Raw genomic sequence first — 24151 nt, 5'->3', positions numbered from 1 at the left:
ATTATATAACTTAAAAAAATAATGAATGACTAAATATGGACAATGATAGAAATACAGTCACCACACTAAACAATAATTACATATAGACAAGTTAGTGTAAAGTCTCAGTCAAGGTCCTTACGATCACATTTTGAGTCAGTTAATCAACACATACATTTACACAAACACAGAATGAAAGAAGGAGGCTTCTTGTCCATGTTGGACACTTGAGCCTGATCCTGAATGCACCATTATATTCCACCCAAAGCTTCATCAGTTCTGCATTTCTATAGCCTTTCTCTTTGCCTTTATATATTTTATAAACAGACACTAAAGACACTGTCTTGCACACATTTCACTAAAGGCTCTGCCGCTAAATCTGAGTGATCTCACTGTGCCAAAGTAAAACCCCCAGCACCACAATATGAGTCAATATTTACTTTGATTCTGGCTAAAAACGGTGGAAATAAATAAATCATGCTGCGTGTTTGGACATAAAATGAGACTGTACCTTGTTAGTTGTTTAAATCTCTCGGCTGTGGCCTCGTGGTGGCGCTGTTTCTCCCTCCTGCTTGTGAAAGAAAACAATAGCGCTGCCCCAAGCAGGAGGAAGATACACTACTCGCTCCTCTCCGCTCCGGACGCATCGTTAGCCAGGCTAGCCGAGTAGCTGTTTATTTTTTTTGCCAAAATGTCAACCACGACCGGCGGCGGGGAGTTCGGCAACCCTTTACGAAAGTTCAAGCTCGTCTTCCTGGGCGAGCAGAGCGGTGAGTCGCTGGGATGCGGGGAGAGTGTTTGGAGAAGTGGCTAAGATGGGCTAACTAGCTTCTGCGGCTAGCTAGCAGCTGGCTCTCCCTGAGGCTGAAGCCGGACATTAGCGGCCCGTGACGATACAGAAGTAGATGTTAACATTTCAGTCTGAATACGGGGTTTAAGATAGTGGACGGTGACACAATCACTGTGGACATTACGTTTCCTCTCACTGGGGATGATGTCATTGCAGAGCTAGCTAGCTAGCATATAAAATGTTAAGCTAGTCAAATGCTTTGCTTTTCGTCTTTTCGATGAATGGCCACCACGAGTAATGTTGACGTTTTATATGAGTTACACTTTATCTTAACATTATTTCGTTGTCACTTTGATTAAAAGCCCACGGTTCTCAGTCGGGCCACTAGCCTGTGATGCACCGACTTCATCCCACTTACGCAAATGTAGCCGGCTAACTACTTTGAGCTAGCTAGCAGCTAGCTGTGCCAAGCTTAAAGACGTCCAGCGTCCGCTTATATTGGCTACGTAGTAGAAACCGCAGAATTGTTGTCATTAGTTTGTTGCTTTTCAACACAATGCATCCCATTGAAGGTGAAGGGAATCGAGCCCATCCTCTCGGCCAGTGTAGCGTAGCTCAACTCACTAGCCGCTAGCATCGGACGGAGGCACCTTGCAGAGCCACGTCGGCCGGTGGGTCCAGACCATTCGGCCTTTCCCCCCCCGGAACATTTGTCACCAGCTCACTGGGACTTACACCCACATCGGCTAATCGTGATTGTGTTGTAGGGTTAGTTGTGTCTAACATGGCGGTGTTAAATCGCGAAAACACACGAGAGAAGTGAGCCTCTTTTCATTTTCCATGTTTGTGTGGCTCCACCCATACTGCCAGCTCAGCGTGTGGGTTCAGCGTCCACAGCAGTGAATGAACTCACCACGTCACTGAGTCATGTTGATCTCCTCTCCCTCCGCCTGTCTTACAAAATCACTTCGGATACATGAGGGGGTTTAATCTTAACAGCCGATTGAATTGATCTGCGATGATTAGATTTTTTTTTAAGTTGATGTCATTGTGTTTGCACAGTTGGGAAGACCTCGCTCATCACCAGGTTTATGTATGACAGCTTCGACAACACTTATCAGGTAAAGATATGTGTTCTACATGATGTGATTATTAATGTAAATGGATTAAATGGCCCTTTATCATAAGAGAGGTTGTGACTTGTTAAATTCAGGTGGATATCAGCACGGCTTTCCCAATTCAATGTCAGTGTTCAGCATTGATTAATTTAGATGAATTAATGACTATTGATAATTGCGGTAAATTCAGTTATATCAGATTAATATAATCGTTGTGTAAAGTGCACATTACAGGTTCATCATTAAAACAATTCCATTTGGACCAAATACTTCTTTTCCTTGGCAAAAGCAAAACCATCAAAATAGGATAAATAAATCTCTATATGTGCAAAACTTTTAAGGGTGCCATCAAATATCTAGGCAAGTTAAAAAATGCAACCCTTATAGCTATGCATGGACTCTAATGAGCAGATGCTTCAACAAAGTCCAGACATTCACTTTCAGTGCAGAAACCTGAATCTACTCATTATTTCATGTGTGTTGAGAAGACATCAGCCTCACATCTGCACACAGCTGGTTAGCTAGAGTTAGCTACCCGACAGAGATGGACCGATTAAAGTAGAATTCATACACCATTGTCTCAGTCGACTAATAACCAGTGATAATAATATATAATAATATTTCTACTGCCAAACCAGACTTTAGATCAGTAGCAGCTTTCATAGATGCGATTTCTACATTCACAACATGTTGACCAGAGTTTCAAGGCAGTTTTTACATTTCTTTTTAATTGATTTTTGTGCATCTTGGAATAACTTGATTTCCATAAAATAGATATTTTGCACATCATGCAGCCTGACCTGAACCACAAGTAACGACTATATACACATGATATTTAGCATAGATGTACTTGTACACAGAGAAAAGGCTCTTTCCATTTTTCCATGATCCTTTAGTCCCACCTTATTTGTCTGTAGATAATGTTTGTATTACACAATTGTTTTATCAAAGTGTATTAACTGTAAATGATGATTTAATGGAATTATTCTATTACAGGCAACAATTGGCATTGACTTTTTGTCAAAAACCATGTACCTAGAAGATCGCACGGTAAGCCTTGTTTTATTGTTATTCTCATCATTCCCATTACTATAGTTTTAAAACAGCCTGAACACTTCTCATCTGCTCTTTATGCAGTAGCCACCATTTATTTCACTTTCACCATTTCACATTGTGTTTTGACATTATCCTAGATTTTACCATTCATTTTGTTACACATGTGATCATGTTTTTAGTTCCCATTGTTTTCATTTTCATTCAAGTTTTTGTTTTCCTTCCATCCCCTGGCTGGGTCATGAAATCCCCCCCGCGCCCACTCCCAATTGCCACATTCATTTTGCGACTGGCCACAGATTCGGCTGCAGCTCTGGGACACAGCCGGACAGGAACGCTTCCGCAGCCTCATCCCCAGTTACATCCGCGACTCAGCTGCTGCTGTGGTGGTTTATGATATAGCCAGTAGGTATCATAGCCTCACCTCCTTGTCCTTCACTTAATGTATGAGAGGGCGTAGAAGAGCATCTACTAGTCTGGCAAACCCCACTGGACAGTAAAGTGACGATATACTCCTGACTGTATCAGCCATGGTGATGCTATTTTCTCCAGCAGTGTCCAGGGGGGTCTGTGCTTTCTAAATTCTGTCACATACGAGGTTGTTGGAAAGAAATGAATAATGGAAAATATCCTCTGAATCAGCCTCAACAATGACTCAGCATGGCCTCTTTTCACATGTCTTATCGCATAACACTGGTCATCTCTGACCACGCCGCATTCGAGTGACTCTCGCCATTCCTCCATAAAACGCCATTTTCATCTCCACCGCTTGGCTCGCAGTTCTTTCATGTCTGTCCCGTTTTCTGTCTCCTTGTCCTGCCTTTCCTCTCTTTATCTCCACCTCCTTGTCCTTCTCCTTGTCTCCTCCGTTCAAATCCTCAGGTCCGGCTCCAGCTTTGGGACACTGCTGGACAGGAGCGTTTTCGTAGCCTAATTCCCAGCTACATCCGTGACTCTACCATTGCTGTGGTTGTTTATGACATCACCAGTGAGTCCGGGCTGTACTCTTTCACTCGGTGTCTTTAGCTAGATAATGCAATATTGGCATAGTTTAAATGTTATGTGTTTCTGCCAATAACTCTCAACATTTCTAAGTATTTTTCTTTTTCAAGCTTCTCTCCTTATCCTCTTGCTTACTAACATACGTATGTCTTTGAGCTTTCCTTACATAAGATGCTTTAATGTTTAATTGAAACTTCTAATTGCTTGTGCACACTTTTAACTACAACTAATATACAAAATGTTTTATTGTTTGTGGGCCTACACAGATTTGTGATGTACAGTAATTTTTTGTGTATTTACATCCACAGATCTAAATTCATTCCAGCAAACCTCAAAGTGGATCGACGATGTTAGAACAGAGAGAGGAAGTGATGTCATTATCATGCTTGTTGGGAACAAAACAGACTTGGCGGATAAAAGGTACAAGGTTGTGTGAGATGTGTGAATGATTCTTATTTTCTTATTACGTTTACAAAGATTGATATATAGCTTGTAATTTTATAATTCTTTGAGGATAAGGAAATGGGTAGCATTAAGTATTTTAGTATAAAAACTCTGCCAATGCCTGGAATCCCACTTTTCTTCCCTTCAGTGCATCTCATCCAGTTTTGACTTTATCATCCCTCTGTATTTTTGCATACTTCAGTGATTTTAAGTAGTTTTTTTTCACAATTTTATTTCACATAATTTTGACCTTATTTCGGCTTTTTTCCCTTTTCTTTATGTTTTTTTGTTCTCTTTCCTGGTCTGTTCTCTCCATGTCATCTTGATTTTTTTTTTTTTTTGTGTGTTTCCCCTCAACACCACACTGAACACCACTCCCTCCCCCTCCCTTCCCGGGACCATGGCAGGCAAGTTTCTGTTGAGGCGGCAGAGAGGAAAGCTCGTGAGCTCAATGTGATGTACATAGAGACCAGTGCCAAGGCTGGCTATAACGTCAAACAGGTTGGTGTCTAGCAACAGCTGCAGGTGTAATACTGACAAGTTTCCAGCACAGGTCATAACGTCTTATAGGTCAGGGAGGTGCAGCTGTGACATCTCCTCCATGTATTCATTATACGGATCAGAGTGTGGCTGGTGAACGAATGAGTGACCTCAGGGGTCGATTTCCTGCTGCCTCATCTTCCTTCGTCTTCCTCTCTATCTGTGTGTGTTAGAACTAAACTAACCTCTCTCCTTTTTAACCCCAAACAAGATCCTGTGCTGAGCTCTCTTTGTTTCTCTCTCTCTCCATCTCGTCCCTCCCCTCTTGGCCGGTCCTCTTTGCGATGCTTCTTTCCACATCTGTCTGTTCGTCCATCTTCCCCCCTTTTGCTTTTACCTGAGCAGACAGATCACCACGGAGGAGGGCGAGCAGAGAGCTAAGGAACTGAATGTCATGTTCATTGAAACCAGCGCAAAGACTGGCTACAATGTCAAACAGGTAGAGATTCTGCTCTCTCAGGGTAATTGAGCTGATTCTGCCCTCAAAGTCTACATTTAACTCCTTCCGTCTACTTTCCCCTCCAATGGCTCATCACAACATCATCCTAGCAGTGTCCGTATCAGATGTGTTTTCCCTCCACAGGCGTATCGGTTCACTCGTTCTGCACAAGTTTACCGTTACTTTTTTCCGTGTTGATCAATTTATATTTTTGTCTGATTCACTGCAAATTCTGCAGCTTTACGAATGTTTCTGTGAATATAATGGACTTGCTCTGTGGAGGATGTTGGCACGGCAACCTTCACGTTCATGCTCTTATCTCAACTCAGCAATGTCAGTTACAATTTGTGTCTCTGCTTCAACTGCTTCTCGTGTTTGCCTGTGATTAAATAAAACATGATTTAGGAGTGATCACTCTCTGTCTGTACCGTGTAGATTGATATTGACAGTAGGGCTGGTTGATATGATATATATTGTAAATCAAAAACAGTAAAATTTTTATTGATTCCTATTTATTTGGATATTGTGGGTATTGTTACAAATTAATCAGAAGGACTACATTACATCAGTATTGGCTTATTATAAGATTTTGCTTCAGTTAAATAAAGATCTTTTTCATTTTTTGGACACTGAAGTAGTCAAAAACAAACATTGCTGGCAGGTTATCTTATGTTTAAACAGTTTCCATGTTCAAATTACAGGATTAGTATTAGTATTACTTACTATATCAAGTATATCTTAGTGTCAAAGTAATGAATTTACATGCACCATAATAGATTTACGCATATCATCCATCCCTATTTAAAAGCATTTTACTTTATATCCCATCTCAACTGTATTTAATTCTCTCTTTGTTTTGCAGCTGTTCCGTCGTGTTGCTGCCGCATTGCCAGGGATGGATAGCACACCGGAGAAAAGCAAAGAGGACAGTATCCTTTTTAAAGCTGCTTTCAACCGATGTTGTCAAACTATTGTCAACTATTATTATAGTTGAGACTTCATTACTTTTATTGTAGGGAAATTTGCAACCTGGTAAGAAGTGACTTAGTTTCCTGTGCAGAGCAGAACAATTATTCACAGTTGAGATTGCAACTTGATAGCACTGCAGAAAATACTGAAGTGAAATTTGCACATTCATCTAATATGTTGCTTAACCAGGCCTTCTCAGTGATCGACATCAAACTGGAGAAACAGCCAGAGATGACTGTCACCGAGAGCAGCTGCTCATGCTAGTACACCTCACCCCCACCCCCGCCTGTGTCCTCCCCACCAACAGCTTGTCTCTCAGTGGCCACTCTCCCCACCCTTGGCGCATTGCCATTGGGATGGAGGACCTGTCTTTTTTTCCCTTTTCAACTCAGTGACTTTTCAGAGTATCCGTGTGGATGTGCATTACTGTATTGAAGCAGATTATCTGGGGAAAAAAATGTTTTAAAAAGTAAACGTTTAAAACAAGGAATAAGTTCAATGATATGTTGAGATTTTCATCCAGTTGCATGGCATTATATAGGACTGCCGACCGTCATAGCTAACCGCTCTTGAGTTATTGCACAGTTCCGAATCTTAGTGCTGTTACTCTCGTCATTGTTGTAAAGTAAAACTGCTTGGGATTTATTTTTAATGACTCTGCAAGGTTGAGTTATCAGCCCGTTGTATTTAACTTTTTTGGATTTAATTATCTCAGATATTGTACATCTCAGATATCTTTTTCTTTTTATACTTTGTCTTATTTTGAGGAAGAAGAGACAGGAACTTACCAGTGAAATTTACGTCATTGTTAATCATCATGTTACCACACTTGGCTTAAAGGAATCCTCTTTATTGAGGAGGGTTAATGGTCCATTTATTAGCTATAGTTTATATCTAATACATCTGTCAGCTCGAACTGACTAATACAACGGCATGTTAGCAGACAAAATTCATGATTTGAGGCCTTATTAAAAGGTGGCTGCAAAAGGGATGTGTAACCAAGTTATATACATTTTTATTTTAAAGGCAAGCCATCCCAAGCTCATTAGAATGGCTACTAACTTTCAGCTATGTCTGTATTAGAACTACAGCGACGGTCTTTCCTACGTTTAATAGGCTTCACGCATACTAACACACCTGAAGAGGAGTTTTCAGTCATTAGATTTCCCCCAAGGTTTGAAATAAAAAGAGCCAGTGTTCAGTTTTGGTCAACGCTGATGGAAAGTTGTCACTTTGGAGGTTATGACGCACCCACCATCTCATTGATCATTTGTGTTGTGTCGATTTACACTATTGCAAGAACATGCAGCATGCTCACCATGCAGGATTTATATGGATAAGAACACAGATGCCTTGCTTGTTTGTTCACCAACGTTGTGCACTGAATCAAGCCACAATATTGTAAAATATAAAAGAAGCCTGCTGACTGGTTCATGGCTTCACTCGTTGTTTTGTAGAGCTGGTAGATAAAGAGTTTGTCCTCAGATTCAGCCGACGCTTACTAACAACCTTGCTGTAAAAAGTGCAGAGAAAGTTAGTTGCAGTAACCTTTTTTGCTGTATTGCTATTGCCTGTGCAGGACTGTTGGGTTTTTGTGTTTATTTATTTTGTAACTTGGACATAAAGATGACATTGTACGCTCGACCAAAAGTGCAGACGCTGACACGCATGTTAAAAGTTTATTTTATTTATTTTTTGCGTGTCTGCTGCGACCCCAACTAAAGGCGACATTGAGGCCTGGTAATGTTTTGTTTTCCGTCACGCTGCAAAGAATCACTTGTTTGTGTAGTCGGTAGTTTGGTTTACAGTCGCAGGTGGAGTCTGCAGGGTCTCCAGGCGCACACACACACTCACTCGAACACACACTCACACACAACACAAACCAACTAACTGGTCATAGCACAACAAAAGACACTGGTCGTTTGCTGTAGCTTGTTTTGAGATGTCGGCGTTTTAAAAATGGATTTAAAAATTAAGTATTTAATTACATTAAACAACCATTTTAACATGAGCAGCTCTTCTATTACTTGTCACTGATTAAATACTCAGCTTTGTGCTCTTCTGAATTGTGTCTGTCCATTTGAAATATGCTGTCTACTCGTGTTTAGCAACGTTTGTGTGAATAATGTACTATTACTATCTGATGTATAAAAAGGAGAGTTAATGAAACACAAGTGTAGACCTATCACGTGGAATTAAATAAAGATATTTCACCAAAACATCCACATCTGTCATGCCTTGCTTTGTGAAGCCCTGTTGTAGGAAAAGGTATTACACTATTATATGGTATCAGTTGTATGGCACATTGATGATTTATCTTATTTCGGATGCGTCATCTTAATAAACATTTATATGTTCTTATTTGTCGGTACAGTTAATGACACAGCACCTGAATTGAAGCCAAGGAAATTGTGTGTCACCGCAAACAGGACTTGCTAATCATTTGGCAACACATCACCGGTGTTCCAACAGAAAGGTGTGGCCAAGTATGAACATGAGGTTACATTACATTGAAGGAGCCACATCTTTAAACAAAACTATGTTGTGCCTGTGACGTAACACTGAAACTATTCAGCAGAAATTCATCATTCTTATTCTTGGGATTCAACATTTAGACCAATTTAATTATGCAAACAATTTCAGTTTTGTCGGGTGAGTGAGTTTGTGTAGTCGCTGTGTGGTGGGTATTCATTTCAACATGCTAAGGATATACATACATACAGATATACAGGGACTTTGTTTGAAAAATCCACAGCTGATGTAGAAGCAGAATATCTATTCTTTTGTATTTATGGTTTTTAATTTTGTTTATCATCTTAACTTGGACTTTATCACAATAAGTCATTCAAATAAAAAAGCAATATCATCAAAATCCCATGTGAATCTTTACCAACATAAAACAAACACATCTTAAATAAGTTATTATATGCAATCGGAACTAAATTCAGTTTTAATTTGAACCTTTCATGAGTTGTTAAAACTGACTCTAGGCCCAGTCTAAGAGGAAGCACTCAGGTCAACGTGACGGTAATATTTAACCAGTGATTTAATCTTATTGTGCTGTTTATGTTTAACATTTACAGTTGTTATACTGAGCGGTTAACACCAACCCACTCCCTGCAGCAGCCCACAGTGGTCAGCCCACACATGTCTCCGCTTGTTTCACTTTCTCTCAGCTCAGGCCCAAAGCAGCTGTCTGATACTGTCAGTGCGTTCATGTGCTGTCAGAGTAATCAGAAAAATTAGATCCCGACTGGGGAGATTCACACAACCGCCCTCAAGTCAGAAAAGTAACTCAGAAAATGTTGGTACACACGTTGTCGTGTTCCACTTATAAACCGATTCACATCATTTTACAACCAGCCTTATATAGCAGCTTCTCATGTGGACTGGTCAAATGTCACTCAGAGTATTTTCATCTCATAAGCGCCTGACACCAAACTTTTCAGCCAACACAGATGTTTTTATGATTAACGTTCATGTGTATTAAATTATTGATCTGCCTTTAACATCTGATACTTTTTCTTTGCCCTTCATTATTATGTAAATATTGTTGAAACACATTTTTTTATTGAAGTATACATTTTACAACAATTTATGACAGTTTCAATAATAATATAGGCTCAGGCATCAATACAGTTCAGCAGTTTTTTTCGGGCAGTTTTAAATAGAGACTGTCACAATTTCAAATGTTAACTTATTTCTTTTAATAACATATGATGATAAAGGTTCTAGCCAACCGTAGGCTACATATCACACTAAAGCCTATTGCTGGAGTGTGATATTTGCAAGATAGACAGACGGATAGATAGATAGATAGACAGATAGATAGACAGATAGATAGACACAGAGATAGACGGATAGATGGATAGATAAACACAGACATACACAGAGATTAACTACAATTTATTTTCCTTTTTGAAATGTTTTCCTTGCTGTGTGTGTGTGTGTGTGTGTGTGTGTGTGTGTTTGTGTCTGTGTCATCAACTAGTTTTGTACGTATGTTTAAATTAATGTTCAAATTAAAAAATTTAAAAAAACTTTCCCCATCTCTCCGCTGGGGGCGGGGCTCACCTGCCCCGTGCGCACACCTGCAACCCGGAAGTGCTGTGACGTCAGCCGCGTTGAAGGCATGGCTCAGGAATTCATCGCAAGAAAATCCTGCTCGACCTGATCGACGATCATCTCACATTTATCCAGCCCACGTCCCCAGAGAGTCGTCACACCGCCGGGTCCCTCTCACACACACACACAGACAGACACAGACACACTCCGGGCCGAGCAGGTGGTTGTTGTGAGTCCCTCTTACTTTCTCTCTAAGTGGGAAGTTAAGTTTGAATTGGAAGATGTCCGCGCAGAGTATTTTACCCGACGAGGCGGTGTTCGCTGACTTCAGGCTGCAGTGCCTCTCCACCGACAGCTGCTGGCTGAAGAAGTACGACAACAACAGCGACATGCAGGTGTGGGTGGAACATCCCCCGTCAAAGAAAGGAAACAACGTCCCCAGAAACCACAGGATCAAGGTGAGTCCCGGCTCCAAACTTCTGCGACTCTCTGGGCCCGTGGCGTCGTCAACTTCACCCTTGTGTCCCCTTGCGTGTGTTTCAGTGCAAGATGACCATCAGGGACGTGTCCGCCGCCGCCATGTACGACGTCCTCCACGACGGCGCGTACCGCAAGAAGTGGGACCCCACGATGCTGGAGAGCCGCGACATCGCCCGGCTCTCTGCTAACGCTGATGTGGGCTACTTCGCATGTGAGGACTCTTATCTGTGACACATTCCTCTGCTGTGTTGAATGAACCCACGGACAGTGAAGGCCTCACCTGATACTAAGTCCATTCGAACTTTAAACAGGGAGACTGTGGTTTCACAGGTTGAGTCATATTTATTCAAATGATTGGATCTTAAACTGAATACACGTAAAGTAGCCACTTTTATCTTGTTAAATCAAGTTAATTTTGATAGATTTAAAGTGTTTTTTTTGCTATTTTTCCTAAATCTTGTTAAGGGCAGAGGATATCTCACCTTGTTAATCCCTATTAGAAAAATTGTTATTTGTGAATATGGGCTATAGGAATACAAATATAGTTCCACTGTTTAAAAGTATAATAATATGGAATTATAGCTGTATTTCCACATTTTATGGCTGCAGTAGTGCTATTCATCCATTTGACCTCATTCTCGACACAATAACTAAAGTGACCACACCTGCTCTTTTCTTTTAAGCATCCAGTTCTTTATAGAAATCACGTTAAAATTGTAAATAATGGAGTAAAATGGACTTTAACTCTGAGGGAAGCCCCAATTTCCCTATCGGCAAACACTCCCTGCTGTATTTCCATTTTCAAACCATTTGTTTTCTTATATCCATCCACGGCCCATCCATTTGTGTGATCGCTTTTAACAACTTCCTCAGGGATGAACACTGTCCTGTTTATTGCCACAACAAGGATGCACTTGCTGACTCTAAGGTTGTGATCGTGAAAAGCTAAACTACGGAGAGTGTAACACAGATTTGTTTTGCTTTTCATCTCTTCAGGGCTTTGTCCAAACCCGATAAAGAACCGAGATGTGGTGACGCTGCGTTCGTGGCAGGTGAAGGATGAAGAGTACATGATCGTTAACTTCTCAGTCAAACACCCGGTATGCCGCCTCCTACACACACACGCACACACACACACAAACACATTACATACACTTCCAGCCGCATAGCAACCAATGTCTCTACACGTTCCATTTATAAGACGTTTTGTTTGCACAGATTAATTTTATTCTTTCGTACATGTAAAAGAGCTATTTTCAAACCAGATTTTTTTCCCCATCAGTATTTTGAAACCTCTTTTGATTCCATCACAGAAATACCCACCGTGCAGAGACCTCGTCAGGGCCATTTCCATCCTCACTGGCTATTACATCAAGCCCATAGGACCCAACTGCTGTGTCTTCGTATACCTTTCACAAGCCGACCCCAAAGGTAAGACCACGTCCAAACCACAACAATTGCTGGGTTATTATTTTCAGAGCCATTTTTCTAAAGTTTGCCTTCTCATCTCTGTGCTCCAGGTTCTCTTCCAAAGTGGGTGGTGAACAAAGCATCTCAAGTCATGGCTCCGCGGGTACGTAATGTTACACAACCGCTGAGCCAAATGCCCTGCAGCAAAAGTGTGTTTAAAGATATGGCTATAATAACATGGATCGTGCGTCTAACGCTGTGGATTTACATATCCACAAGGTGAACATGTGCAAGAGGTGTGTGCACGTAAGGGAGTGAGGGTTTCGTGTGTCTTTAATGGACAATGGTAACCATAGAAACCAGATTTTAAGGGCCCGTCCCAGTAAGGCTGCTGACAAAGGATTATCTCAGATCCTTCACCGTGGCTCGCTCTCTCCTGGCAGAACTCGTTCCCCAGGTTTCATACACACTGCGCAGATGGAAACTATTTAGACCAAAGTGTACGTTTGTGTGAAACTACCACTGAGGAACTTGAGTTCTGTAACAAGACGGAAGCATTGACCGTTACTGACTAGAAACTGATTTATATAAATAAAACAAAAGGCAAGAACACACAACTTTGGCTGAGGGGTGAACTTGTTGGTTTTAAAATTAGTAACAAAAGCTTATTAAAACTATTTACAGACACGACTTCACACTAAAAACAATTCATATTTCAATGGCTCAAAAGCTTAAATAACAAACCGGGTTAGGGGTTAGGGCTATCTTGATCCTACATGTGTTCAATGTACAATTAGTTAAGTATTATATGGGAGAATGTTTAAGGCCCCACAGGATGATTATGCTGATAATAAGCAGGAGAAAAATAAATCTAATAATAAATAAATAATACTTAAATATTTAATCATACTTCTTTTTTTTGTACATCAAATGTTAGTTGTGATAAGTGTTTCTGTGTTCCAGCGTTTGAGTTCCTTATCGCGTCAGAGCTGTAAATCGTTTCTCACAATCACAGTGTCTCATGCAACTACTCAACCATTTAATCAGTTACAGGTGTTTAGCAGCTTTATCTCCAGCGTTGTTGACTGAGAGTGAAGGTGCGGAGTGACCCTCATTGTCAGACCGCAGCCCCGATGATAATCATACCCTCTCCTCGCCCACCTTCTCCCAGGTGATGAAGTGTTTGCACAAGGCGGGAAAGAACTACCCCGAGTGGAAGCAGCAGAACTCCCCCGACCAGAAGCCCTGGCTGTACCCGGAGCAGAACACGCTGCCCATGATGGACCCCGCCGAGCTGTCGATACAGCGAGCCGACTCGCTGGAGAACGTGGACGAGAGCTCCAAGGTGGATGCGCAGGACAGCGAGGACAGTAGTTGAATTGAAGTGAAGGAAGGAGGGAGCGGAGGATGGACTGATTATCCTCGTGAAAACAAAAAGACTTGAGACCTCCTACTGTGTGACTTCGCCCTAATCCTCCAGTTTTCCACATCCGAGTGCCTTTTGGGATGAGCATGAAGTACAAAGTGTTTACAGCGGTCTTAACAGTAGGAAGTGAGGACAGATCAAGTTGCCATTCACCTCGTTCTATGTTGAACTAAGCTAAACATGTCTCCAGTGTTCGCCACTGGTGTGATGTCCTTACAGTCGGTGTTACAGGTGGTGGGGTTTGAATGTTGGCCTGGTGGAAGCTTTACATTTACAGTGGCGACTCTGCCTGGCCGTGCAGTCGCATCTACATAACATGTGCACGAACACGTTTTAAAATGATAGGAAATGAGTAACCTTTAATGAGGGACTAAAAAGAAGTAAGATGAAGTACTGTCATCGGTGAAAGTGAAGTGAAATACCTAAATTTCGAACGCCACAATTGCTTGTCAAAACATAGACTATTTACCCAACCTTTTTATTCTTAGTCAACTAAATTGTCGTATCCTGAACTGAGCACACATAATAGTCACTTTTATTTAGTTAAATCACATTATTATTGTTGGTTACAGTTTTAAACCGGCTTCATGATAATGAGATTACATGAAACATCCTGTTTGTGCAGCAGCTCAGAGTATCGGCCGTGAAACTGAAGAACAATTTTTTGGGGGGGTGCCTAATCCAAAACAAAACAAAAAACCTCGCTGTCATTACGTTTGCCACCGATTTTGTTTTTTAAATGTGAATTTTATTGTTAAACACGTACTTAATTTTATTTAGTCATGATAAGTAACTAAGAGTAGTTCTGCTCCATCCTTATGTAATACAGGAGGGCTGTGTGAAGGTTCATTGTGACGTGCAATTATAGAGTATTTATTGTAATTCCTATATAAATTATATAGACTTGGCATTGACATTTAAGGATTAGATCAGCAGTTGATCTGTGAGAATGACAAATGGAGTTGGGTTGTATTAACACATAAAATGTTAAGAAGTTTGCATTTTTGTCAGCTAAATACCACTTTGCCTGAAGGCCCTTGATTTTTGTTTTATATATTTATTTGAAGTTACTCTAATCTTAGATGAAGCCATGTTGGAGAAACGACGCTGGAGTGTCGTCCCGCAGGCTGAGATTGTTTAGTATTTGCTTCTTAAGATATATGTTATAAACAACATTTCATGGTCTTGATTTTTAAAAATGTTTTCACCTCACAAGGTTGACATGCTTTAGTCATCACTGTCACTGGCTGCATTCCTGTCGAAGCGACAGTCAGTTTCAAGAGAAACCAAGGAACAAGTAGAGCTACATGTTTCAGAGCAAACCAGTTGATTTCCAGCCCCTTTCTCAAGCTCTTCAAGTACACAAAGGCTACTACAGTTCAAAACTTTATTTCTTTTACTTGTCAATGTTAACTTCTTTCATAAAAAAGGATTTTAAAAAACGTGTTTGTTTCATGATGCACTCAGTGAGAAAAGTAAATCAGAAAATCTTGGAAAATAGAGAATGATGATGCTTTAATTCCCACTTCTTGCCCAATATAACTTTGCTGAGCGGTTACAACCTCCTGTGGAAAGTGTAACTGACCAATGCTTGCAGCTTAACTTTCCAGAAAGATGTAATTCAGAAACTAGATTGGGTCATAAAGACCTGAGTTTATCTCTGATACTCAGTAAGGACACTTAAACTCCAGAATTCTAAATAGAGTTTGGTTTATTTGTTACAGCAGCAGCTCTTCTGGTTCAGGGGTCTCAGTTCAGTGAGTGGATCTATTGTACGTCAGTCAACACGGACAGACTTTGTATTTTCTCTTCAACAACTCGGACATGGAGCCAGACAGAATTAAACAACTAGATGTGGCTGCAGAGGGCGCTGTTACTCAATAAAAGTGACAGTGTTGCTTTAAAAGTCCCTTTATTAAAATCACTGTAGAAAAGAATAAGACAGTGTTTGCAGATGTTTCAAAGCCACTGTATCCTAGCATAGAGCAGCAACATCCACAGGGTTTCAACTGTTCTCTGTCACTGTGTGTAGATTTACATGATGACCAAACACTGTATCTGCTGATCTTACTGATTTAGCACATATTAAACCAAAGAGGTGACAACAATCACTGCCTGAATAATCTTCAGTCGAAATGGAAACCTACAATTCTCCCGATCGCCATCACACACAAACAATATTATAGGCTTTAGCAGTATGCTAAGATACAGAGCACAATAACAGCACTTTAACAGCATGTGATAAGTTAGACTTGACAACAGTTTGGAAACTCAAGTAAGCAATTAATACATAAAATAAGCCCAGGAGCAGTGTGTAGAAAACTTAAAATGTATGAAACAGAAGATATTAATACTTGTCTGTATTAAAAGTAATGCTGGGTCCACAATAGCAGTGATTGAAATATATTTACACGACTTAATATTTCCTACACGATTATAAATATTTGTTAAATAAAAAAAAAATGGATGTACAGTGTTTTCTGTTATATTTTTAAATCTACTACATCTTATAGTCATGTGACACTGTGCTGTCTCTGTACCAAAACTATTGCAGAAATCCAAGTAATATGTACATTACATGTTACTGCTCAGTTACCAATTTATTAGGTACAGTTATATGATTACTTTATGTAAGAGTAAACCGTGCAAATGTGTACAGTGAAAATTTGAACTTGATTTAAGTTTTATATTTCTAAGACCTCTAATGAGCTCGAGGGAAAGGTTAAAAAAGGCAATTTGGATTCATTAAATTACAGTCTTTAAATGTTACGATTGAAAATATCAATTCTATAATTCATGATTAAAAATGTCTACAAGGCTTCTACTTTTCTATAAGCCAAAAATACGACTTCCTGTAAATACCCCCTAATGCTGTAGAAATCATTGTGTGTGTGTCACAGTAGATCAGAGCGTTTGACTGTCTGACGGAGAGAACACTGAGTCTTTGTTGTTCGTACATGGACTTTGAATGAGTTTGTTAGTCATACATCTGTCATTGTGAAGCTGAGACAGAATGGAGGCCAGAGTCTGTGGGAGGAGGAGAAGGTCTGTCCACCGCTTTCTCTCGTTCTGCTGCCACCTAGTGGACAGTCCTCTCCTTCTGCCTTTGGTAGTCTAATAAAAGAACACAAACGAGAAGATTACAAAACTGAACACGTCTTTATACAAAAAACATTACCAGTATGATACAACTAGGCGACCTCACAGACAGTTTTTTGCTGCTGAAGACACCACAGTTATCCACAGGTAATGTTGGTACTGAAGATTCTTCAGGTTTGATCATTCATATATTCTTATATTTTCATTTTAGAAGCTTTCGTCACATATGAACTTTAAACTGTCAGTTTCAGTTTGCTGAGGCAACAGTTATATAACTTACAGGATAACGCATGTATTATTGTTACTGTTGTATCAGCAGAATATGATAAAAGTCACAGTCCAAGTTAGACAATTCAAAACAGATTCAAATCTGCCATCACGTCCAAACTCCAAACTCCAAAATAACAATTGTCTTTGGGATGAATATAGTTCTATTTTAACTCATCTCAGTATTTTAACTCTAGACAAAAACTAAACTATAGATGTTTTCTGATACTATTAAAATTAAAATCCAATTATGTTGGATTATGAAACATACACATTTAAGTCAAATATCTCAATTACAGTACAGTTAAGGCATTTTATTATATGTAAACTCTACCTGTGAAGAATTGCATAGTAATATTTTTAATTTCTGACTGCATTATTTGTCCAATCTTCATAATGGACACAATTTATTTATATTTCTAAACATATTGTTTGTGTTAAAATAATAACTAAAAAAGTGTGAGAAGACTGTGACCTATGAAATACTGAGTTGAGGAATTAGACCGTTTAACTGTCTCTCGTCATCTTATGTTCGGGACTTTTTGGGCGGGTCAGAAATCATTGCTCTATGACGCACAGTAACTGAACTTACCAGAACCCCTCCCTTAACACTGTGACTCTTTAAAAACTAAAGCACATTAGTATTAACGATTCTCTGACACAATTACAAGCAGCCACACCCACTAGAGTTACGCCTTTGTCTGAATCTTGCCTGTTCATTAGAAATTGCAGAAAAAGTTCCCCTTATCCAAATTTCATAAGAATGATGAGATACAGAAGAGTGGATTGATTTTGTGAAGAGCCACGTTGATTCTGAGCTGAGGATCACCAACAGCACCAGTTTCTTCTTTGACCCAATCCACCAGGTAGCTTGACAAACCGAGACCACTCGCAGAGTAGTGAATACTGCCTATTTTTTCATTATTTTAAAACCATGGAGATATTTCTGATAATTAAAATTTAACCGGGTGGTTGAAAACACATGTTTTTCTGGGATGTGACAGACTCAGAACTCGTATTTATTACTGCTTTACGTGCACTTTAAACATTCTCCTCATGTTGTTGATGTGATTTTATAGAGTGAGACTTACTGTAAGGAAAGAAGCGAACCCGCATCAATATTTCTCGTGCAGTCTTTAGAATCTCTACAGCCTAAAGAGGAAGTGACATTCACTTAATGCAATGCAATACAAAGGATATCACCGATAAACAACTGTTGGGGTCAATGTTAACTTAATGAGAGATTAAATGCCTTAACAGATACATTTTGATCATATGCACATTCAAGGATTCTAATTGTGATTAGCTAAATGAAATACGGAATAATGCTGCTTACTCCAGTTTTAAAAGGAATGCATTTTTTGGTTGACAACACAGTCAGTTTCAGACAGTTTTTAGACAACCAGGAAATGTGATCGGTGATATACTGTATAATAAAGTGCTGATTTAAATCTGTACGTTTCTGACTTACTCTTGAGTGCTCTATGTCTTGGAAATCAACCTCATTCACAGAGAGAACCTGGTCTCCCTCTTGTAGCCCTGCTCTGTGGGCATCTGAGTCTGGAACCACCTGCCGACCCATCACACAAACACACGCACACACAGAAATAAGTCATAGAAATTTTGCAAAAAGCAAATCATTTGTCAAAGGTACAACATGAAAATCAGTAAAAGTATATACAAAACACGAGGCGACACACACACACACACCTTGGATATGAAGATTCCTAACTGTGATGCTTTGCCCCCCCGGATGTTAAAGCCCAGCTGTGCTCCCGGAGGTTTCTTCAGGACAATGGTGCGAGGTAAGAACTGCGTGAGCTCGTTGTTGTAGTCAGGGTGATGAATACGCTACAAATGGAGAAAAACCTTGAATGACTGAGAGGGATCTGATCAGAGTCAACAACCTGCAGAAAACGGTGCTGCAGGACATCACAAACCAAACGACTGGGAACATTCTCAGTGTAACGTTTTCAACTGAAATTGAGCAGCAGAGAAGTTTCCTGGCCGAATATTTTTATTGATGGCATGTCATATTATTTTGGTTAAATAATCTGCAGTATTATTTTGGACACTTGGTGGCAGTCATTAGATGCACAGGGCCATATAAATAGGGGCACAGGTGACAGGAAATGGCAGTGACGGAGGGAGAGCACACAGTTCTCACCAGGAACAGAGAAGCACACAACTCACAGAATTGGAAAACCTGGTACCTTCATGTCATTTAAAACTGTCTCAATAAACAACAACTGCAAATATCGAGTGGAAAATCTGTTGATGTGCCTACGTGAGATCACTGCTAATCCCACCTGTGTGGTAATGGCAACCGAAGGAAAAGGACAAAGGAAATGTTGAAAAATTACCGTTACATTCACATTTGCTATCTGATACAATTGCCTCTATGATCTGTCTTTGGCTGTCTACACTAGAGGTGGGGACGTGGACGACTCTGCATCGATGCCGAGACAGAAATAATCGATTCATGTTTTCCGCTACGTAAATTTTTTTGCAATGTTTTGCAAAGTCTGCTGTCTGGGTGTCGTCCCTCCACTGTCCCTCTGCCACGTGCTCAATTCACACTTTAACAATAAACACCAACACTAATCAGAAGTTATTAGCACCTGAACAGTACTGATGTTTACTTTGTGTTGGTTGATTTGCTCCAGAGTTTATGAGGAACGTATATAAAAAAAAACACACAAGAAGCGCACAGCCAGGACATCAGGGTTAAAGTGACCAGAACGATCAGTTTGTGTGAGTGACAGGGCCACCCTGATACAGTAAAGGCTAAAGATGCAGCACATAGAGTAAGTCTAAACTGACTGAATGTCAAATCCATGTGGAAAGCAATGACCACTGTTGCAGACTGACTGTTGTAGTCTGATTTTTGAATTGAAAGTTGTTGTAATAACAATAACAGTCTAAAATACTTTTAAAGCACAAAGCGGGAGGCTAGTGAAGATGCAAACCTCTAGTCACAGATGCATCGATAACCGAATCGTAGCCCTCGGAAGTGAAACGAATCGTGAGGTGCATAGAGATTCCCACCCCCATGTCCACTGACTCCTGGTGAACGACTCATCCTTTTAAGGTCGATGCTGTGACCAGTTTTGGTCTGAAACTCGATGACGTGTGTGTTTCCAATGTTGATGGCATTGACACGTGAGATCTAGACAACATCAGCTCTCTGAGAACATGACAACATTGACAATAAAAGTGGTCAGAGTCACCAGTTAGGAGTCAGTGGGCATCCAGAGAAAGATCGATGACATCTGTGCCACCCCCCCACACACAAAGTGCAAACACCACCCCCTGGTTTAAGTCAGAGCTGCAGGGTAAAGCCTGTGACATACGTCCTGTGGAGGTATCCATGCTGGTGGGTTCTCATAAGAAGGCAGGAAGACAACTGGGAGCTGGTAGTCATCATAAGGGATTTTCTGATCCATTGTTTCTGGAAACACCTAAAGAGAGAGAAGTTGAGAAAACGTGCTCCCTAACATTTAATGCACTGCTTGATACATACAAAACACAGGTAACAGTTATCTTAATGACTCTTATTGTGAATGAATGTATATAAAGTTAGTTTTTTAAGCCTAAAGAGACCAAGACACACCGGTAGTTATATCATTGTATCACATTCTCCACTTCCTCACGGTGACGTGACTGTGAATATAACGACGAACATTTAGATCGTGAGATATAAATTAAACAGAAAGTGGAAAGTGGATCATTTCGCTGCAATAACACACAAACAAGACGCTGCTGGCGGACGCTGGTTAGCTTGCTAGCTAACTTGGAAACGAGCTAACTTTGCTTCGTTTACAGCTCATTTAAACTCGTATTCACTACTAGAGGGAACCGAGCTCTGGTGATGAAGATACTACGTGTGTTGTGAATGGAAAATATAGAGTGGCCGCCATTAAATAACAAATAAACTCACCGCAGGCTTCTCTGACACGGTTAGCAACGGGTACTTCCTCTGTAACGAACACTGATCAACATCTTGAGCATTGTTGCCTCCTGCTGTCCCGGAGGAGGAATTACACCTGCCGTCTACAGACCATTGGTATATAATAAGATGTATTATAGCTGTTATTACTATTATTTATAACTGTTATTACTGTTATTTGGCTGTTAATACTATTATATATAACTGTTATATAGCTGTTATTACTGTTATTTAGCTGTTATTACTATTATACATATCTGTTATTTAGCTGTTATTACTATTATACATATCTGTTATTTAGCTGTTATTACTATTATACATATCTGTTATTTAGCTGTTATTACTTTTATATATAACTGTTATAGAGCTGTTATTACTGTTATATCGCTGTTACAACTCTTATCAAATTATAGCTATGGACACAACTTTACTGTTTTCATCTGCACGGAAAGAATCTTGTAGAATATAATAAATATATATATAATATAACATATTTCTACAGAAGTGTATTGCTTTCGCTTGAGAAAAAAGTTCTGTTCTAATTTTCTGAATCTGTTTTTATTCTGTTCTCTTTGTACCTGTACGTATTCAGTGCCTTGGCTGCTGCAATACTTTGAAAATGTATCTTTATTTGCCTAATACTAACTCATACAAAATCTACTACATTGGACCACAGCACCCGTTCATACCTGTGTGAGGATATTACTGGGTAGCAAACATTAACCCTTGTGATCCTGTGTCATGTTGTGTATTCTACTGTGTGTGTGTGTGTGTGTGTGTGTGTGTGTGTGTGTGTGTGTGTGTGTGTGTGTGTGTGTGTGTGTGTGTGTGTGTGTGTGTGTGTGTGTGTGTGTGTGTGTGTGTGTGTTGCTTGATCTCATCTGTTCAACCAGTCATAACTTCATTAGCTTTGCAATAAGTAAAATACCATCAAATAATCTAAATTTATAGCTGGTAACTGGGATCCTCCAGTAAAAAGTGTTCGTAGATTTACAATTTACAACTATGGTTTTAATTGTTTTTGTTACTGTGCAGCTCCTCACCCAGACAGGTAGCGATCCTATGCTTTGTCTTTTGTTCATCATGCACATATTTTTAATCTTTCCATCTCCAAGCATGACTGAAAGGCCCGTTTTGTTCGCTGTCTCCATGCTCCCTCGTATTTATCCAATAGTTGGATAATGAAGACATAGTGGAATTTCTCCTGCCTCAACTTGAAGTGCTCACACCAGCTAAGTTCTCAATTTCCCTCCAAAAACCCTCTCAGAGACTGAACACATGTTTCATTCAGCTCTGGTTACACATTTTATCACTGATTCAGACTCAGTACGTGTAAACATCGTAACATGATATAGATATATTTAATATAGTCTTCTTTTTATCAGCTCCCCTTGTCATTCTTTTACAATTACGTGTTTTTCAGATTCAATAGTTCTTTTATCTAAACACTGGAGGCCAAACATGTGCACCCCCGTTCTTCTTTTCATCTCTAATCATTTTCTTTCCATCACTTAATGCTCAAATCATTTTGTTAACTTAAGCAGACTGATTTTCTTCTGGCTATATTCCCTTTAACATGAACACTGCATGAAGCAATAATTCTGCTGCCTCCGGGTCCTCAACCATCTCATCTAAAGCAGGGCCAGTGCACAGCAAGCTTCAACCTGTTACAAACCCACGTCAGAGCTAATGAGAAGATTCTACAAAGTTCCTGTGCATAGCAGGAATCTCACACTACATTTGAACCCCAGACGTCTTTGGATTAGTTTCTGCAGCTGACTCGTTGATTGTGGTCAAATAATAGACGATTAATCTGCTTGATATAACATTAAATACTGAATGTTCTCCTGTGACACATCTCATTACTATCTCCTCATACCCTATCATGAATATATGATACATATTTGTTCCTAATTTTGGTACTGAATTAACCTGGTTTGCAACAATCGCTTATTTACACATTTATTTCCAACTTCATCTGACGACTGGAGTCATCTCAAGTTTAAGTTAATTTGTGCAGCCAAATATATCCATGAATTCCTCTACAAAAAAAACTTTAATCGCAGGGACTTGATATGAGCTTGATCCCTTAATGCTACATACATTGTGTCCGCATTTATTATTGTCTGTTGTCCCTTGCATGTATTTCTATTAAAGGTGCAGATCATAGACTGTATATAAAGATTGGAAGCCAAAGTGAAGCCAAAGTGTCTCTATTGCCCCTGGTGGCTGGCTGCAGTATAGGTCATAAATCCTGTCTCCTCCACGTTAGGTATTGGGACATGGACCAAACTAAAAATACTCAAAGTACACATCAAATATTTTTTTCTGTTTCTGTAATTGTAGTTAGTTCTTATCACACCGATGTTTGTCCAAGTGCTCATTTTCCCAGTAGGTTGATGAAAGTGAGTCAGACGTGATGATCACTGTGATACTATCAACCAGTCACATTTATTTGTGTAGCCTATACTCACAAATCACAGTTTGCCTCATAGGATTTTACAAAGGGTGATGTTGTCTGCTCTTAACCCTCGACAAGAGAGAAAGGAAAACCCCCCACTTATGACAGTCTTTATTCTGATCACTTATCTATGATCACTGTTGATACCATCAGAGAACAAAACTAGACAAACAGGCGGCTGCAGTGAAACAACTTGAAATGAAACTAACATTTTACATAGTCAGGAGGAAGTAAAAAAAAAAAGAAAGGGATGAAATGATTTGAAATGTATTTCCTCGTCTTACAAACCATCTTATAACACATGAAGACAAATCTCACGCCTTTATTTGGACACATTTTAAAACAAAAATATGTATTTACCACGTTTAAATCTATTCACGTCCTCACTTTGATCATTTAAAGACAGTTTTAAATCATATGCAAGAAGACTCTTGCTGATATTTGACTTAAAAGTGACCCGGACTAGTTGAACACATGTTATCTCTCTTTGTCTCAGTCTTTACGCGTTTGCTGCAGATGCCGTGTCAGTGTATATAACGTTGTGCAGGTTCAATGCTCCACCCGCAGCACCAGTAGGTTTATAAACCAGGCTACAAATGTCAGTCTACCTGAGCTGATCCCGCTGGATCCACCGCATGGGATTGGGCTACACCCCCTCAC

The 24151-nt window shown here is 39.9% G+C and overlaps 3 protein-coding genes across 7 annotated transcripts; 2 read left to right on the top strand and 1 right to left on the bottom strand.

Annotated features, from left to right (window-relative positions):
- Window positions 1-550: 550 nt before the first annotated feature.
- rab41 (RAB41, member RAS oncogene family) lies at window positions 551-8557 on the top strand. Of its 5 annotated transcripts, XR_004697165.2 has the most exons (9): window positions 551-749; window positions 1832-1890; window positions 2884-2937; window positions 3823-3928; window positions 4251-4362; window positions 4794-4887; window positions 5272-5365; window positions 6228-6294; window positions 6534-6609. XR_004697165.2 is itself a non-coding variant. In XM_035160825.2 (8 exons), the coding sequence occupies exons 1-8, from the start codon at window positions 671-673 to the stop codon at window positions 6596-6598; spliced, it is 636 nt and encodes a 211-aa protein (XP_035016716.1). In that variant the 5' UTR covers window positions 555-670; the 3' UTR covers window positions 6599-8557. The 5 variants fall into 5 exon arrangements, 4 of the variants coding, with proteins under 4 accessions (XP_035016716.1, XP_035016714.1, XP_035016718.1 ...); XM_035160825.2 differs by lacking the exon at window positions 4794-4887 and having other exon boundaries at window positions 555-749; window positions 6534-8557; XM_035160823.2 differs by lacking the exon at window positions 5272-5365 and having other exon boundaries at window positions 555-749; window positions 6534-8557.
- A 1804-nt stretch (window positions 8558-10361) lies between these two features.
- stard14 (START domain containing 14) lies at window positions 10362-14904 on the top strand. The gene is made up of 6 exons (XM_035160822.2): window positions 10362-10857; window positions 10943-11090; window positions 11876-11979; window positions 12193-12310; window positions 12400-12452; window positions 13461-14904. Exons 1-6 carry the CDS (start codon window positions 10681-10683, stop codon window positions 13665-13667), a joined length of 807 nt encoding a protein of 268 aa, XP_035016713.1. The 5' UTR covers window positions 10362-10680; the 3' UTR covers window positions 13668-14904.
- Window positions 14905-15610: 706 nt separating this feature from the next.
- On the bottom strand, window positions 15611-21106 carry pdzd11 (PDZ domain containing 11). Its single transcript, XM_035160828.1, has 6 exons — window positions 21022-21106; window positions 20435-20542; window positions 18792-18932; window positions 18553-18651; window positions 18173-18233; window positions 15611-16829 (listed from the first exon to the last, which is right to left on the bottom strand). The coding sequence occupies exons 2-6, from the start codon at window positions 20525-20527 to the stop codon at window positions 16795-16797; spliced, it is 429 nt and encodes a 142-aa protein (XP_035016719.1). The 5' UTR covers window positions 20528-20542; window positions 21022-21106; the 3' UTR covers window positions 15611-16794.
- Window positions 21107-24151: the final 3045 nt, after the last annotated feature.

The sequence above is a fragment of the Hippoglossus stenolepis genome, chromosome 7 (assembly GCF_022539355.2).
Source record: "Hippoglossus stenolepis isolate QCI-W04-F060 chromosome 7, HSTE1.2, whole genome shotgun sequence".
In the NCBI taxonomy this organism is placed as follows: domain Eukaryota; kingdom Metazoa; phylum Chordata; class Actinopteri; order Pleuronectiformes; family Pleuronectidae; genus Hippoglossus; species Hippoglossus stenolepis.
Note: the sequence above shows the minus strand (reverse complement) of the source record. Positions and strands in the feature narration are given on the sequence as shown.

Excerpts from the sequence above, each read along its gene's own strand:
- rab41 (XM_035160825.2), top strand. The coding sequence starts at position 671 with ATGTCAACCACGACCGGCGGCGGGGAGTTCGGCAACCCTTTACGAAAG. Across the intron at positions 3,929-4,250 it reads GGTTGTTTATGACATCACCA|ATCTAAATTCATTCCAGCAA; the intron begins GTGAGTCCGGGC and ends TTACATCCACAG. Across the intron at positions 5,366-6,227 it reads CTGGCTACAATGTCAAACAG|CTGTTCCGTCGTGTTGCTGC; the intron begins GTAGAGATTCTG and ends TTTGTTTTGCAG.
- stard14 (XM_035160822.2), top strand. The coding sequence starts at position 10,681 with ATGTCCGCGCAGAGTATTTTACCCGACGAGGCGGTGTTCGCTGACTTC. Across the intron at positions 11,091-11,875 it reads TGATGTGGGCTACTTCGCAT|GGCTTTGTCCAAACCCGATA; the intron begins GTGAGGACTCTT and ends TCATCTCTTCAG. Across the intron at positions 12,453-13,460 it reads CTCAAGTCATGGCTCCGCGG|GTGATGAAGTGTTTGCACAA; the intron begins GTACGTAATGTT and ends ACCTTCTCCCAG.
- pdzd11 (XM_035160828.1), bottom strand. The coding sequence starts at position 20,527 with ATGGATCAGAAAATCCCTTATGATGACTACCAGCTCCCAGTTGTCTTC. Across the intron at positions 18,933-20,434 it reads CATGGATACCTCCACAGGAC|CGTATTCATCACCCTGACTA; the intron begins GTATGTCACAGG and ends CTCCATTTGTAG. Across the intron at positions 18,234-18,552 it reads AAGACATAGAGCACTCAAGA|GCTGTAGAGATTCTAAAGAC; the intron begins GTAAGTCAGAAA and ends CTTCCTCTTTAG.